Raw genomic sequence first — 17,395 nt, 5'->3', positions numbered from 1 at the left:
AAAAGAGCACAGTACAGCCTCGGTGAACATATTCTTAACTTCTATCAGGCAGTCAGACAGGCTCCGGTGAATGTACCGTTCCACAGCACCGTGTTCTGAGACAGATGTTTGTCGTAATAGTTTATCTGACCGAGCCACGTGACGCCAAGGTGACAAATGGCCCCCACCTGAACCATTATCTTATCCAAGTCGCAAATCTAGAACTCCGTGTTGCACAAGCATTATATGCGTATAAACACAGTTAAGTGATGCTGGGACACTGACCTATATCCGTCAAATCCATCATCGGAGCCGTTGATGGTGAGGACAGGAGCTCGTGCATATGCCTTGGCAACGCGTCGGTTGCGCTCCAGCACAATCACCTTTGACCAAATCTCATCGTCAATCTGCTCCCATTTCATCAACACCTCTTGGATGTGGTCCTGAGGAACAAGATACAATAAGGTGAGATTACGGATATACATAATGAAAACAGCGACAAAATCAGTATAGGAATATCAAAACCACTAGTTTAAAACAATAAAATATCGGGAGTGGAACTGTGGTAACTTTTAACCCATAAATAAGCAGTTCAACTTCGAACATTTTGCTCCAGTTACTATGGCATAATAACTTAGTGAGGTAACGAAAACGACGGAAGACGATAACAGAAGAAAAGACCTGATTAAACAGTTTAAACAGGATATTTGGAACATAAATCAACCGATAAATATTATCAGCCAATACCATATAGTGAAATTAATATCACAAAATATAGGCCTACTGAAAATAAATACTGAACTAACTACAGTTGTTTTTTAACAGGAATGACAAAACTAACAACTGATACCGGTATAGATAGATAGATATAGATATCACACACACACACTAGCAGGGGTACCCGGCGTTGCCGGGCCAAAAAGGCGAACACTAATCCTGCTTGCTCTAGTTCTTAGACTTTTGAAGAGAGCTTATAAGAGGTCCAGGAACTTTCTATTGCAGCTTTTGCAGACTAAAGCATAGTATTTGGGCGCTCTTGTCTACTATTTCCGGTTATCTTAAATGACCTCCAACCGGTGACCTCAGATGACCTCGGAGGTCAACCTCACATAGCCTATGTCCTAACTGGTGGTCATGTGAGTCTTCATGCCAAAAATTGGGCTGCTGGGTCCAGTCGTTCGAGCGTGTAATACCGGTGACCTCAAAGTACCTCCGACCAGTGACCTCAAATGACCTCGGAGGTCAACCTCACATAGCCTATGTCCGAAATGGAGGTCATGTGAGTTTCCATGCCAAAAATTGGGCTGCGGGGGTACCCGGCGTTGCCCGGGCCAAAAAGGCGAACACGCTACCGGAGACCTCAAATTAATGACCTAGACCTGAATTTTACCCCCCCCCACAAAAAAAAAAAAATCCGTGGGTCTCCCTGATTCAGAATAATATGGATCTGGGAGTCTCTGGCCCTTGGTTTGGGCGAGATTGAAGGACAAACAAGCAAACAATGCGACTTTATATATATATATATATATATATATATATATATATATATATATATATATATATATATATATATATATATATATATATATATATTTTACGTCTCCGACTCTGGGCAAAGGCTTCAGGGCCTATCCCCAAGTCTCAATAGTCCTCCTTGGGACCCAGTAGTCCTCCTACACCTCCACATGTCACCACTTCGGCACTAACATCCACCGTCCATATTGATTACATGCTAGAGCTGTCTCATACAGGACTGGTGTACTGGTACACACACACACACACACACACACACACACACACACACACACCGCTCGCTGGTGCAGTGGTAACGTTCCCGCTTGCCAACTGGTGGACGGGAGTTCGCGCCTCGCTCAGGTTGCGAAAAGTTTCACTGACGAAATGGGTGGTTACTGTCCCCCTTGAGCAAGGGGACGGGTGTGTGCGTGTGTGAAGGTCACAGCTTTGCCCTTAGATCGGACTATATGAGCTTTCAGCTCCCTTCCGGGAGGGTAAAAGCTGACCATCACGACCATCAAGTGATCTTGACCGACCCGGTGAATTACACACACACACACACACACACACACACACACACACACACACAACGATAAGAACGTAAAGCCTACAAAATGGACCACAGGAATGTAACAGTTTGATTTAACGTGCGACAATGAACGTACGGCTGCGTCACTGGAACCTGACGTAATGGAGACACATTTGAATCCAAAAGAACAAGGACATTCTTATCAATGCCTCGCACACATGAAGTCAAAGGAACTAAGTGCATATTATAATTAAAATTAAAATAATACCATGTATGAACAGGAATAATAAAGGTAGCATCAAAATTTAACCATTATCACACGCATTAACTTATCGAATGAAAGAAAAGCATTCGGGAGCAGAGTGCTACTCGCCCGCCAGAATATGCTGTTGGCCAAGTTACAAGCTACTTACAAACCATATGTGAAGAATATTCGCAAACCTCTACGGAACGCATTCACCGCGTTTCACTGAAAGCCAATCCATATTAAAACTAGCTGACCTTTGAAAGCCATTCCGGTGACCTTGACCTTGACCTCGAGTGCCCATTTTCGAACTCGTCCAAAATTTTGGCCATATCATGATACCATGAAGGTTCCATGTTGATAGCTCGAGCCGTTCATGAGTTATAATGGTGCTAAAGGCAGGCGATAAAAGGTAACTGACCTTTGGCAGCCTGTTTGGTAAACTCGACCTTGACCCAGAGTGCCCATTTTCGAACTCGTCGAAGATTTTAGCCACATCTTGATACCCAGAAGGTTTCATGTTGATAGCTTAAGCCGTTCATGAGTTACCCGTATAATGAGATCATACACACACACAGACACACACACACACACAGACGCGGGCAAAAAGGCGGGCGATAATTACTGGCGCATTACTACAAAAAGGCGTCGTCGTACTGAAGGAGGTGACAAATTACTGGTAATGATTATGGTGTCACTAATTACTCTGTCATAAGTCAATATTATTATCCCCTTCAGCCCAAGGATGTATCTTCCATTTTGTTCAGACTTATGTATGATAAATTCAGTTACAGAGGATGTCCAGTATTGGAGGGGTTAATGGAGGCTATACTTATCCCCTCAGGATAGATAAGCTTTTCCTAGAGGGGTTAACTGAGGCTATATCTAAACCCTCACGTCCCATAAGCTTTTCCTAAACTGAATAAAATCTTCAGAAAAATGCATGAATAAAGTAAATAAACGCAGCAAAACTGTGCAGCCCCACGCCACAGCAGGAGACTCGACACTTAAGAGGCTCACAGCAAACGCACTACCGTAATACCATAATCCTACATATACCAGTAACAATAAAAGCTCTCCGACCGCTGCTACGTAACGCTGTCGAATAGAACCATTTCCTCCTCCGAAAAGAAAAAAAATTAATGCCTCGCTCATTTCTCGGGCAAGCTGTGGAGTGCGAAGAAGACGTCATGGTAATTACGAGGTTAATGCAAATAATTTAAACTACGACAAAAAATCTTAGCATCTTAATTAACCTTCTCACAGTATTTTTTTTCGAGCTAACACCATCCAATTTTATTCACCTGAGTGGGCCATTGGAGCATGTGTTATTTTTTTACGATTTTGTTCAGTAAGAGTCATAGGAGCGTGGAGGAGCTGATTTGGGTACCGTACTGTGTTTTGTACGAGTCTTCCCCCGCTCTCACGTCCCCGTCGCAAACTCTTTATCACAGTGCATTGCGCAACACTGCCATTGCAACAGCCAGTCCGCTCCTACCGCCCTCCCTCACACTCACTCGCTTGCAATCTATTTACCTCTCTCTCTCTCTCTCTCTCTCTCTCTCTCTCTCTCTCTCTCTCTCTCTCTCTCTCTCTCTCTCAGCAGTTTAGTGTTTTTACTTTTCTCTCTCAACCTATGTACCTATCAGAGTGTCTCCCCTTTCCTCCCCCTCTAACTACAAATCCCATACCTCAGTACCTAATTAGTTATCAAAATTTATCAACAGTAGTCATCGGTTACCTACATCCATCTTTATCTATGCTCACCTATCTGTTTATTTATCCCTTTACTTCTGTTCAGCTATATATTCACCTGCTTCTGTATTCCATCTATCTACTGGTATCTATCTATATATTTGGCTTTGACAACGCTTACATAAAAAAAAAACCTTCCGACATCACTTTCCTTTCACTCATACATTACTTTCACACAAATTTCTTTTACACACACACACACACACACACACACACACACACACACACACACACACACACACACACACACAAAACTGTCCCAAGTAGTTATATTTTTCATTCCATCCACAATACCTCCAACCCTGCCTGTCCCTCCTCATTAACAACGCAGCCTCCCACGACACCCCACGCCCTTCCTAAACCATCTGACAGCTCAGATTTTTCTCAGCTGAACAAAATCATCCGGTGTCAGCCTGAATACAATCCTTGACGTGTACATTAATTCGTTTTGCTTCCTTTAAATAATACTTAACCCCTTCACTACGATGGAGTCTACTGTTTACGTCATTCTTGCCACTGCCAGACGATTTTATTCAGCTCAGGAAAGACTTATGGTATTGGGGGAGTTAATGAAGGCTGTATAACCCCCATCCCCTTCCCCCCGTTCGTAAAATCCCTCCTAAGCTGAATAAAATCGTCCGGAGGCAGCAACAGTAAGAAATAATAATAATAATATTAATAACAACAGACACCCAAACCTTAGTAATTCACATGAGCCTGCGGTCGCTTACACAACGGAACACCAGCGGTAACTTTTTTTTTCTTTTACCCCGGCAGTCGGTGGGACACATTTTGACTTTTGGAATCCGATGACTATTTTTTTTTTTTAATCATGTTGCCTCCAGTCGATTTTATTTAGCTTAGGAATGTGGAGGGATTGACACAAATACCCAGGCTACGGAGGTGTACCCTACGTCAATAAATAAATAAATAAAAAATCGTCTAGCGGCAGCAACAATCTAAATATAAGACGTCATCGGGCTGAAGAGGTTCTGTAAACACTGCTGATTACGACGAATTACTTTTCATACTTTCGGTCATATTTAAGCATTTCAGTATAACGAACTCTTCATTATATGCACCCTTCCAGCAGTCGATTTTTTTCTATAGACAGGAAAGAGTCCCTCGTATGGAAGGGGTTGATGGAAATACACGTCTAACCCTTCATTACAGGTGGCCTCTCAGATGAAGAAAATCGCATGGAAATAAAAATAATATATAAAATGGCGGCATCGTACGTAAGCAGGTCAAAAGCTGGAAAAAAACAAAAACAAAAACAGTGCCGTAATAAAAGTTTCAGTTGCTCTTTTTCATCTTTTTTTTTTCTTTCGCAGTCAGTAAAAAAATTCGTTGCATAATTCCTAGTTATTATGGTCTAATTGTTCTTATTTCATTATTATTTTTTTTTAGGGATTTCATGGTCAAGAAAAATGTAAACTGGACGAGCGTTTTAACAAGGCCATGAAATCTCGAGGTAAAACTGTGTGCTGGACTCTCTCTCTCTCTCTCTCTCTCTCTCTCTCTCTCTCTCTCTCTCTCTCTCTCTCTCTCACACACACACACACACACACACACACACACACACACACACACGTCCTTATTCTTCTTTTCTATTCCTCTCCAGCACATCTCACCACCACCCTTTCTCTCTCTCCTTTTCTCCCTCCTTCACTCTCTCCCACACTCACACGTCCTCCCCCTCTCCCACATTCCCTCTCTTCGCCGCCCTTCTCATCGCTACCCTGTCCTTTTAAGTACACCTCCACTCCCCATTAAATCACCGTCCCGTAATGACTAACTCGAAGCTTGGTGACGTCACGGGTTCTTATGACGTCACGAGTACTTATGACGTCACTGGTCTTTGTCAAAAATAATTAGGTCGAATTTAAAAGGGAAGAGTACACGTCCCCTTCCCTTCCCTCTTTCTCTCAGCCAGTCTGTAGTTTTGTTGCAATAGACGTGATGACAAAAATGAGCTGGGTCGTGGTGAAAGTGAGACGTGGGAGACAGGTAGGCAGGGAGGGAGGCAGCCTGGAGGTAGGCAGGGAGGGAGGCAGCGTGAGGTAGGCAGGGAGGGAGGGAGGCAGCGTGGAAGGAGGCAGTGAGGGAGGCAGCGTGGAAGGAGGCAGGGAGGGAGGCAGGGAGGGAGGCAGGGTGGAGGTAAGCAGGGAGGCAGCGTGGAAGGGGGCAGGGTGGGAGGCAGGGTGGAAGTAGGCGGGGAAGCAGGCATCGTGGAGGTAGGTTTGGTAGAAGGATGGAAGGATGCAAGAAACCATGGATGTAGGAACTGGGTAAGGCAGAGAATGAGGTACAGGTTTGGAGGGTTAGGTAGGTAGGGACGACGGAGGGGAAGATGAAAAGGAGGAAGGGATGACGGAAGATGAAAAGGAGGAAGGGATGACGGAAGATGAAATGGAGGAAGGGATGACGGAAGATGAAATGGAGGAAGGGATGACGGAAGATGAAATGGAGGAAGGGATGACGGAAGCAAAGACAGAGGAGAGGGTGACGGATGATGAGATGGAGGAGGAATGACGGGGAGATGAGATGGAGGATGGGATGACGGAAGCTGGGACAGAGGAAGGGATGACGGAAAATGATGGAGGAAGGAAGACAGGAAGCGATATGAAGATTAGAAGCGGGGGAGGCAGGGAGTTGAAGGTAAGGAGGGAGGGAGGGAGGGAGGGAGGGAGGGAGGGAGGGAGGGAGGCAGGCAGGCAGGGAGGGAGGCAGGCAGGGAGGAGGGAGGGAGGCAGACAGGGAGGCAGAGAGAGCAAGGTAGGGAGGCAAAAGAAAGGACGGTAGGGCGGCAGGTAAGAAAGGTAGAGATGGGAAGGGAGGCAGACAGACATGAAGGGCAGCGTGCAAGGAAGGACTTGGAGGTCAGGGGGAGGGAGAAAGGGAGAGGGGAGGATGTGAGGAGACTGAAGGTGAGGAAGACAGAGAGGAAGGAATGCAGGATGAAAGTCCAGGAGGAGAGGAGGGCAATTAATCAAGGAGGAAGGGTGGCAAGGTGGAAGAGTGGATATTAAAAAAAAAAAAAAAAAAAAAAAAAAAAAAAAAAAAAAAAGAGCGTGGAAGGTGAAAAAGAAAGGAGCAAAGCAGAAAGGCTGTAAGAGAGAGAGAGAGAGAGAGAGAGAGAGAGAGAGAGAGAGAGTGTGTGTGTGTGTGTGTGTGTGTGTGTGTGTGTGTGTGTGTGTGTGTGTGACGGTCAAGTGCTCTGGCCGACAATACGTTATATGCGACCTGCCCTCATTGTCTCTGCATGCTCATAATGCCACGGAAACAGCCTGTGTGTGTGTGTGTGTGTGTGTGTGTGTGTGTGTGTGTGAGAGAGAGAGAGAGAGAGAGAGAGAGAGAGAGAGAGAGAGACTGGCGGGGTATCATTAACGAGATGACAGTTCAGGGCAGCCTAATCAAAAAGTTGCCCGGCTTTACCTTATGAACAGGCTGCGGTAAGTCTGGTGAAAACGGATGAGGTCACGTTAAGTAGATTATGGTAGAGTTGCAGCAGAATTAGGTCAGGTCAGACGAATTTACGGGGTCAGTCTGGGTTATGCAAGGTGGATAAAAGACGGTGGTGGTGGTGATCGCAATGGTGATACTGGTGAAAGGTCGTGGTGACAGTGGTGGTGGTGGTGGTGCGGTCAAACTGTCGGTCGGTGTACACTCGAGGTAAATGATTCAGTTCTTTTTCATCACTTCGAAACCGTGTCAGAGGCTAAGGAGACACTGCTGAACTGATGCGCAGGTAATGATACTAATGGACTGAATAATGTCTTGTTAGTCTGAAATCCAAGCTGTGTAAAGATGTCAACACCGAATGACTTCTTGCTAAATTGATGTCAGAAAATGAGTCGGAATACTGAACCGTTCTTTTCGAGCCCACGAAATGTAATGGGTGTCCAAACCTAAATTGAGATCTTGCAAAACTGATGCAACAAAATGAGATGGAATATTTTCTTGTTACTTCGGTATCCAAGAAGCATAAAAAGATGTTAGAACTGATGCAATATAACAGCTGCAATACCGTTTTATTTTTAAGGAACCTACGATGTGTTAAGGATGCCAAAATCTAACGAGAATTTGCTAGAGGTCTGTAACAATCTTGTTTCCTTTCTTCGGAATCCTGCAAGTTTAAAGGATCGCAACCTTTGTGAGGAATAAATAATAATAATAATAATAATAATAATAATCACCATCATCATCATAATAATAATAAATAAAAACTGCCACGACATTTATACAACACACGTCTGCTTATGTAAGTGAATGGAGGGAGTGAAAGTAGGATGAGAGAAGAGGAAGTGAGAGTATTGGGAGGGACAAATGGATGAGGAAGAGTGAAAGCAGTGAAAGGCGAGGAAGTGCGTGTGGGGGGGGGGGAAGGGACGACAAGAAGTCAAAATACGAGAAATAACAGTTTTGATAGAGAAATACAGAGGAAAAGGCAGAGAGAGAGAGAGAGAGAGAGGGAGGGGGGGGGTGACGTGCGGGAGGGGACCGACTCTAGAACCAGTTAACCTTTACTTTCAGCAGGGCGAGACAAGGTCAACATGGGGGAGGTCACAGTGGTGTCATGTCGTGCTGGTTGACCTCTCTCTCTCTCTTTCTCACACACACACACACACACACACACACACACACACACACACATATCACTCTTTTCGTTACAAACTCTCAGTCCAACTCTTTTTCTTCCCACCATTTTTTTTTTTTTTTTTTGCATATATTTTCCGGTCCCTTCCTCTGTTCCTTCAAAGCCCTCTTCCCCACTCCCTTCACATCCACTCCTCCCCCTATACAGTCCCCTCCCCTCCCCACAAGCTATCACCCTATTCAGCCACATTTCCTTACCACTTCCTATTTTCTCCTATTCTCCAAATTCCAACTACAATCCCTCTTCCTCCCTCCATTATCATTAAACACTCCACCTTCCCCTTCCTTTGCAGAATTTCCCTCCTCTCCTCCTACTCCCACCCCCTCCCTCCTCCCCCTTCCGTTCACCTTGTCCGCCACCCTAGTTCCCGGCTGCACCTTACACCCCTCCGCCCTTCTCTTTCTCTGTTGTCAACCTTACCTTCCTCCTGCCCTTCACCTTCCCCATACTATCTCTCTCTCTCTCTCTTTCTCTCCGACCTCGTCCACCCACACCTCACTCCCTGTTCCGTTCTCTCAACCTGCTCTCCTCCCTGCCTACCTTCCTCCCCCACTGCCTCACTCTGCCTCTCTTCTTTCCTGCCTCCCTTTCCCGTCTGCCTCTCCGTGAACACAGCTCATGTCAGGAACCCCCGTCATGAGCGTGCATGGCGTTGGTCAGCGGGTGGTTGGGTGAGCGACCTCTTAGGTCTTGTTGTTACATTGGTCAGTTTCTTCCATACCTTATTGTCTTGTCGGTTTACTTGACTGCACAGGCTCGCATGGCATACTGACTATACAGATTTATTAAAACACACACACACACAGAGGGAGAGGGGGAGGGTGACCACAGAGTGCCACAGCACACAGATAAAATGGCATGAAAGGTGAAAGACTCAGACAAAAAGTGCGTGGACAGGGTGGTGCACAGTACAGTCTGTTAACCCGTCACGTCCCGAGGTTTTCCGCACCTCCGACATCCACCAGTCCCGAGGTATTTTCGATTTTTTTTTTTTTGGCTAAAACCTTCGCTTTTGGTGAGAAACATCGAAAATTCATAGAGAAATCACTCACCTGAGGTTTAAAGTGCCCAATCCAGGTAGGAGTTCCTCCTTACTTGAGTGGGTTTTCTAACATGCTGGCACCAAAGAAAACGAGTTCTATGGGAGGGTAACTATTTTATCCACTCATAAACGGTATTTATTTATTTACTTGGTACGAATGTATATGTAGTATGACAGTATATTGGTTTTCAAGCAGTAATAAAGGCATTATAAGCATTGTTTCACTCACTAACTAATCACCATACCTGACCTATTTTTGCCACACTACCTGATCATTATTTCTGGCTGTTTCTTCTTCTAATGCTATGTAAACATTGTCCTCCACATTGTCATCGATTGGGGAATCACTCTGGCCCTGAATAACTTTACTAGCCAGGTCACTGGTAACAGGTCCTTTGCCAAGACAATGTCGTGAGGGGGGGAGGGGGGAGGTTATGCAGTGTAAGGCATTGTCCCTGCTTGGTATCTTGTACAGGAATAGAGGAAGGTGTCCCGTGTATACATACAAAAAATCACTTGCGAAAATTGAAAATTGTGCAAATTTGCGACCTTGCAATTGCACGACGTACTGGTACGTCGCCGGGACTGGCAAATGCAAATCGTTGCAACGTACCCATACGTCGTCGGGACGGGGCGGGTTAAAAAGACACACACACACACACACACACACACACAACTGGGATGGCAGTCGGCAGCCATTGTAGACAGACAGCTATACAAACAGCCAGACAGACGGGAAAGAAGGGGGGGGGAGTTGAAAGAGAGAGAGAGAGAGAGAGAAAGCAGGGCAGGGTGGCCACTCCGCGGACGCACCTCTTCACACCATATACGGGGCGTGTGGGCGGGGTGGGGAGGGGCAGGGGCGTGAGTGGGGGACCGGGTAGGGGTGAAGGTGAGTGGGGAAAATGGGTAGGTGGAAGCAGAGCCAAGAGGGGGTAAGCATCAGAGTGTGAGTGGGGAGCAAAGGGGGGGGGGCTGGTGACTGGGAGGGAGGATAGGGAATAGGTAAGGATAGTGTGAGTGTAGCTAGGGCAGGTGGAAAGGCTAGGGAACGGGCTGGCGATGGGGGTGACTGGGGGGAGACTAGACGGTGGGTGGGAGTGGACACAAGGGTAGTAATATGAGGGAATGAACAATATACAGAGAGACTGAGTGGGGACGGGTGGCACAGAATGTGAGTGGGTGAAGATGGGTGGTACAGAACAGGAGTGGGTGGGGACTGGTTGTATAGAGCATAACTGGATGGGGATGTGTGGAAGTCTGTGGAAGAGAACACGAGTGGGTGGGGATATGTGGCAGAGAATATGAGTGGGTGGGGATGTATGGCAAAGAACACGAGTGGGTGGGGACGTGTGGCAGAGAACAGGAGTGGAAGGGCAAGAAGTGAGCACATGTGAGTGTTGATATTTGATAACCGGCCGGACGGCAGGTAGAGGGGGTACCAGGGTAGGGTAGGCGGGGTTCCTAATCGGGTGTGGGCGGGGCGGAGGTGAGTCAGGCAAGGGTGGGGTGGATAGGTCAGGGTACGTGTGGGCGAAACAGCAGGGAAAAGTGGGTGTGGTGGGTGTATGGGTGAGGGTGTAGGGATGAGGGTATGGGTGGGTATGGGCAAGCATAAACGTGGATGGGGTGTGGGTGAATTTAGGTGTGGGCGGGTATGGGTATGGGTGGGAAATAGGGTTTAGTAAGAGTGTGAAGGTATCGGTATAGGTGAGTAGTGAATGTGGGAGTAACTTGGTGAGAGGTGTGGGTGAGAGTATGGACGTGGGTATGGGTGTGGTTGTTAGGGTGGCAAGTGTGAGTAGTTTTAATATGGGTATACTTAGAAAAGCTTACTAATGGGGAGAGAGAGAGAGAGAGAGAGAGAGAGAGAGAGAGAGAGAGAGACTGCTATGTATGTATACATATACGGTGTATATATATATATACACACACACAGTATATGTAAAATGTGTGTGTGTGTGTGTGTGTGTGTGTGTGTGTGTGTGTGTGTGTGTGTGTGTGTGTGTGTGTGTGTGTGTGTGTGTGTGTGTGTGTGTGTGTGTGTGTGTGTGTGTGTGTGTGTGTGTGTGTGTGTGTGTGTGTGTGTGTGTGTGTGTGTGTGTGTGTGTGTGTGTGTCACAGCAAAAAGGGTACACCCATCCCATAATCACCCGCATTTCAGAGTGTGTCCACCCCACACCCTCACCCACTCACCGTAACCCACACACAGCATCTACACCCTTACACCCTCACCCTAGCAAAGAGGTTCCCAAACTGGGGGCCATGGTGAATTTCTAGGTAAGGCCATGAAATACCTTTAGTTAGATGGATGCACTAGAGACAGAAATTTAAGATCATTTTCCTGAGACAAGATTTGAGGCGAATCGTTTTCTGTCCATTTGATGTAGTGCACACCGGTACCTGGAGGCGATGAAAGATGAATTCTTGGAATTTCAAAGTGATTCATTTGCCAAAGACACATTCTGAGAGATGATCCTGACTGAGCTTTGGGAGCTACCATATCATCAGCATATTGTTTTTTTTTTTTTTTTTTATACTGCTGCAAAAAGATATCAAAACTGCTAGGCGTGAAACAACAACAAAAAAAGCATGATTCGTTGTACAAAAGAAATCCCTCTGTTGTGCCCTTCCTGTGAGATGTAACCACTGATACACCAAATGACGGCAAAAAATGTAACATCGACCTTACCACTCAGTTTTCAAAGTAATACATGAGTACTGTTTTACATGCATACATCACTTACTTTCAACTATGCAAGTTGTTCAACTCTCATATGCAACAAACAATGTTGATTTGTGATCTCCTACAAAGCAAGATATCGATGGGGACCACAGGTGTTTCGTACTTTCTCAATAATAATAATAATTCATGGTTTATTTAAGGCAAGGCGGAAAATATACAACACACAGCCGTCCAACGTGGGGCTCGAACTCGCGACCCTGAAATTTAGAGTCTCATGCTCTACCGATCGAGCTACATGAGCACTCACACTGGGAGGGTCGGGGAATCACTGCCTGAGTTGATACCCCAAGCTACTCTCTCAGCAACACACCCCGTTCACACACTTTATCCCACACCCTAATCTACACCGACACAACCTCACTCTGCACCGACTCTGACACCCCAGCATACGTACACACACACACACACACACACACCAATATTACTCTTGTCGACGGAGCACTGTCTAAAACAAACACAGGACCACAAAACACACGCTTCTCCCTCTCAGTAGTGCATCATTACCCGGACATGACTGTTTGCTAAGGATGAGGCCAAATATTTATCTAGGGGGTTCCAGAGACACAGCGTTATTGACACTACTTATGTCCATTTCCTTTACTAAGTTGCAAAATGAAATAAACATATATATTTCCTTTCAACCTTGCGATTATAGTCTTGTAAGAAATTGGTTTGATGGCCTGTGACATACTCGTATAATATGTTTTAATGATAACGGATTAATATTGTGGATAAATGATTAACTAATATTCTAACGTAATTAATACTGCCATAAATAGTTTCGTTCTTGGACTTCCTTTATTTCTATTCGCCATTTACAAGAAAAAAAAATCACACTTTCGAAAGCCATAGCACTAGTGACTTAAAAATGACGATAGTACTGAAAATAACAACAATTAGTCAATCCTCTGTGACGAGTAGGAATTCGCGGCCACACTACCACAGTACAAAATGACAGGGTGGGTGATTTGTCTCTGTCCCTGATAGCATTACAAGACAAAACTCTCCATCCGGCTGTTGATGGATTAGACTCAATAAACAAAGCACAAGCCCGTCACCCTGACCGGCACCTCACAACACAACACATCACACTGTAAAGGACAATTTCTCACACACACAATGGTTTCCCACTCTTGTACACATTTCCCCCCTCTCATCCCCCAAAATACTACTACTACAACTACTACTACTAAGTTATAATAATAATAATAATAATAATAATAATAATAATAATAATAACAACTGTAAAAATTCTTGACGTACATGAAAAATTATAAACATCTGTGTGACGAAAAGTGAGCGATAAAAAGACCAGACACTCGTACACACACACGTTGTTTGTCTGTTGGTCTTTCCTCTTCCTTCATTCCTTCCCTCCCTCCCTCCACTTAAGGAAATACCACGAAGGTCAAGGTAGGGGAGGAAGTGGGGGACAGGAGGATGAGGGAGGGGGGAAAGGAGGAAGGGGAAGGAATAGGGAGGAGAGTAGAAAGAAAGGAGTGGAGGTACGAAAGAGAGAGAGAGAGAGAGAGAGAGAGTATAATACATAAACACCCTTCCATTTCACCCTCAACCCAATGTTTGTTTTGGTGTGTGACGTCATAAGTTCCGGTGACGTCACGAATTCCAGTGACGTCACCAAGCCTCCAGTTATTACTCATTACAAGACGGTCCTTTAAGATGGCGATGAGCTGTACTTAAAAGGCCTGGGTGGCGATGGGAAGGGAGGTGAGGAAGAGGGAGAAGAAGGAAGGAGTGTAAGTGTGGGAGTGAGGGAGAGAGGAGGTGGTTGTAAGACGTGTGGGAGAAGAGAGAGAGAGAGAGAGAGAGAGAGAGAGAATGAAGGAAACTCACTAACAAGGAAGAGTAAGACAAGATAATATAAGTATTAACTTCAGTACGATGACGTTTCTAGCTATATTCTTGCTACTCCCTGACACACACACACACACACACACACACATACACACACACACACACACACACACACACACACACACACACACACACACTGCTACTAAGGGTCTCGCCAAAGCTGAATAAAATCGTCTGGGGGCAGCGGGAATAACATACGGAAGCTGACCTCGCTCTTACCTGGCCAACGGTAGATAAGGCAGACACGGCGATGGAATGCTGGAGGAGTGGCCTGGAGGGAGGAGGAAGGAAGGGAGAGAATGGAGGAGAAAGGAAGGGAGAGAATGGAGGAGGAAAGAAGGGAGAGAATGGAGAGGATGGAAGAGGAGAGAAGGGATAGAATGGAGGAGGAAAGGGAGAGAATGGAGCAGAGAGGGGAGAGAATGCAGGATAGGGAAAAGAATGGAGGAGAGAAGGGATAGAATGGAGGAGGAGAAAAGGGAGAGAATGGAGGAGGAAAGGGGAGAATGGAGGAGGAAAGGGGAGAATGGAGGAGGAAAGGAGAGATGGGAGAGAATGGAGGAGAAAAGAAGGAAGAAGGAAAGGAATTGTGAGGAATGAAGGATGAGAGACAACGAGGAACACAAAGTAACTCAAACAAGAAGGAAGTACGAACGAAAATAAAAGAAAGAACAGAGGGGAAGGAAGGGACAAGACACGGGAGGAAACGTGCAGGGAGAGAATGTAAGACGAAACAGAAGAGGAAAAGGGAAAGAAACGGAGGAAAAGAGATAAAGTCAAAGAATGGCGAGGCAGACAAGAGAAGCCGTAGTGGAGGAAGCAAATGAGTACGTAAGGAATGGACGATGATAAAAGGAAGACATAAATGACAAATAAATAGAATGGTAAGGAGAAAAAATAAGAAATTGGGAGGATAGCAACAGAAAATGAAATAGGAAACAAGAACAGATGGAATTATAGAAAATGAGGATGGCAGAGAAAGAAATAAAAGAAGAAAAAAATATAAGTAGCAGCAAAGGTGGCCAAGAAACTGATAGAACTATGAAGACAAACAACACAAAATGAAATAAAAAGAGACAATATTCAAAGGGGAAGTTTGATATTAATATAACTTGGCTCATTATAATCTCAATCTATTTTTAATTTTCCTGTTTCTGAACGATATTTCAGGGCGGGAAAATATAAGGAAAAATAAGTGATAGTTCCAGAGTTTTGAAACGGTTCCTCTGTTTACGTTCAACACACATTCCTTCGCTTGATTTATGGCTGTGTGTGTGTGTGTGTGTGTGTGTGTGTGTGTGTGTGTGTGTGTGTGTGTGTGTGTGTGTGTGTGTGTGTGTGTGAGAGAGAGAGAGAGAGAGAGAGAGAGAGAGAGAGAGAGAGAGAGAGAGAGAGAGTTAATAATGGGACAGCAGAAGGAAGATAGTAGGAAGACACCAAAATGGGAGGTAGAGGGGAGGGAGAGGAATGATGGAGAAATAGAAGAGAGACATGACGGGAAGCAGACGAAGAAAGGGAGGGAGAAAGGGAGGGAAGGAGACGGAACGGAAATAAAAGAGGGGGAGTAATGATGCAAAGAGGGGGTAGGGAAATATGAGTGGAGAGGAGGGGAGGGAGGGGGAAGAATGATGGAAAGAGGGGTAAGGACGGTATGAGGGGAGGGGGAAGGGAACGAGAGGAATGATGGAGGACGGGAGGGGGAGAATGATGGTGGAAGGGAGGGGGAAGAATGATGGAGGAGAGAATGAGGAAGTATGATGGAGACGAGAAAGGAAGACACGAGGGAAGGAGAGGAGAGGAAAGGAGACGATGTGAATGATGGAGAGAGGTACATGAAGGAAATGAGGGGAGGAGAGGGGAGGAATGATGAAGAGAGGGGTAAGGCATGAAAGGAGGAGGGAGAGGGAGTGGAATGATGGAGGCAGAGAGACCGGGTCACCGAAGTTCTCTGACCCAGGATAGTCTAACTGGAAAGGGGGAGAGAGAGAGAGAGAAAAAAAAAAAAGGATGGAGGAGGGGGGAACAGAGAGAGAGAGAGAGAGAGAGAGAGAGAGAGAGAGAGAGAGAGAGAGAGAGAGACTAAAAACAAAGGCAACAGCTGAGACAGAGACACAGTGAGGACATGAAATGGTGGACAGCAGAAATGAAGATAAACTCAGACACGTCGAGGAGGAGGAGGAGGAGGAGGAGGAGGAGGAGGAGGAGGAGGAAGAGGAGGAGGAGGAGGAGGAGGAGGAAAGCAAGAACGCTGAAGGTGAAAGGAATGGGGAAGGAATAAAAACAGTAGTGGACAAAATGTAAAAAAAAAAAAAAAATCACACCCACACACACATCCAAGCCTCACATAAACAACCAATAAGATGCAAAGAATTAACACTGGAAAGCAGGAAAACGCAGAACTTTATTAAGAAGAAGAAGAAGAAGACCAAGACAGGAATGACAACTACTATGAAGCTGATAAATCCGTCAAAAGAGTGAGATAAAAAAATATATATATAGAAGTGATACCGGTAAGAAACAAATAAATAAAATGTGAGAACGTGCAAGTGTGTGTGTGTGTGTGTGTGTGTGTGTGTGTGTGTGTGTGTGTGTGTGTGTGTGTGTGTGTGTGTGTGTGTGTGAGAGAGAGAGAGAGAGAGAGAGAGAGAGAGAGAGAGGACAAGAGGGGTGGGGACAGAGGGACGTGGTAAGTTCAGCGAACCCCACTCAACGGATGTAAGCTATTGGGGGAAGGGGAGGAGGGAGGGGGTTAAATCTTACCCCCTCCACACACACACACACACACACACACACACACACACACACACACACACAATCCTTACCTTACTTAAAATAGCTATCGCAATCATGCCAACCGCAACAAAAGGAATAGTTATTTCTTTGGTTTACATTGCAGTTCTAATTTTATGCTGTCTCTCCTATGTATGGGTCCTACTAACACCATAAAAAAATCAAGTAGTGGTGATGGAAGTGATGATGATGATGATGATGATGATGATGATGATGCACAGGACTCCCCCCACTCCCATTCCAGTCCCCCCACCCCCTTT

At 45.5% G+C, this 17,395-nt stretch overlaps 1 protein-coding gene across 4 annotated transcripts in view; it reads right to left on the bottom strand.

Annotated features, from left to right (window-relative positions):
• exp (expansion) overlaps positions 1-17,395 on the bottom strand; it is a 231,288-nt gene that overhangs the window by 31,445 nt on the left and 182,448 nt on the right. For all 4 annotated transcript variants that reach the window (XM_080283456.1, XM_080283453.1, XM_080283454.1 and 1 more), the window contains exon 3: positions 265-422. In XM_080283456.1, the coding sequence (XP_080139582.1) occupies positions 265-422 (158 nt within the window). The remainder of the gene's footprint in view (positions 1-264; positions 423-17,395) is intronic.

The sequence above is a fragment of the Coenobita brevimanus genome, chromosome 97 (genome assembly GCF_032717465.1).
Source record: "Coenobita brevimanus isolate Jiangsu-jjx chromosome 97, ASM3271746v2, whole genome shotgun sequence".
In the NCBI taxonomy this organism is placed as follows: Eukaryota; Metazoa; Arthropoda; class Malacostraca; order Decapoda; family Coenobitidae; genus Coenobita; species Coenobita brevimanus.
Note: the sequence above shows the minus strand (reverse complement) of the source record. Positions and strands in the feature narration are given on the sequence as shown.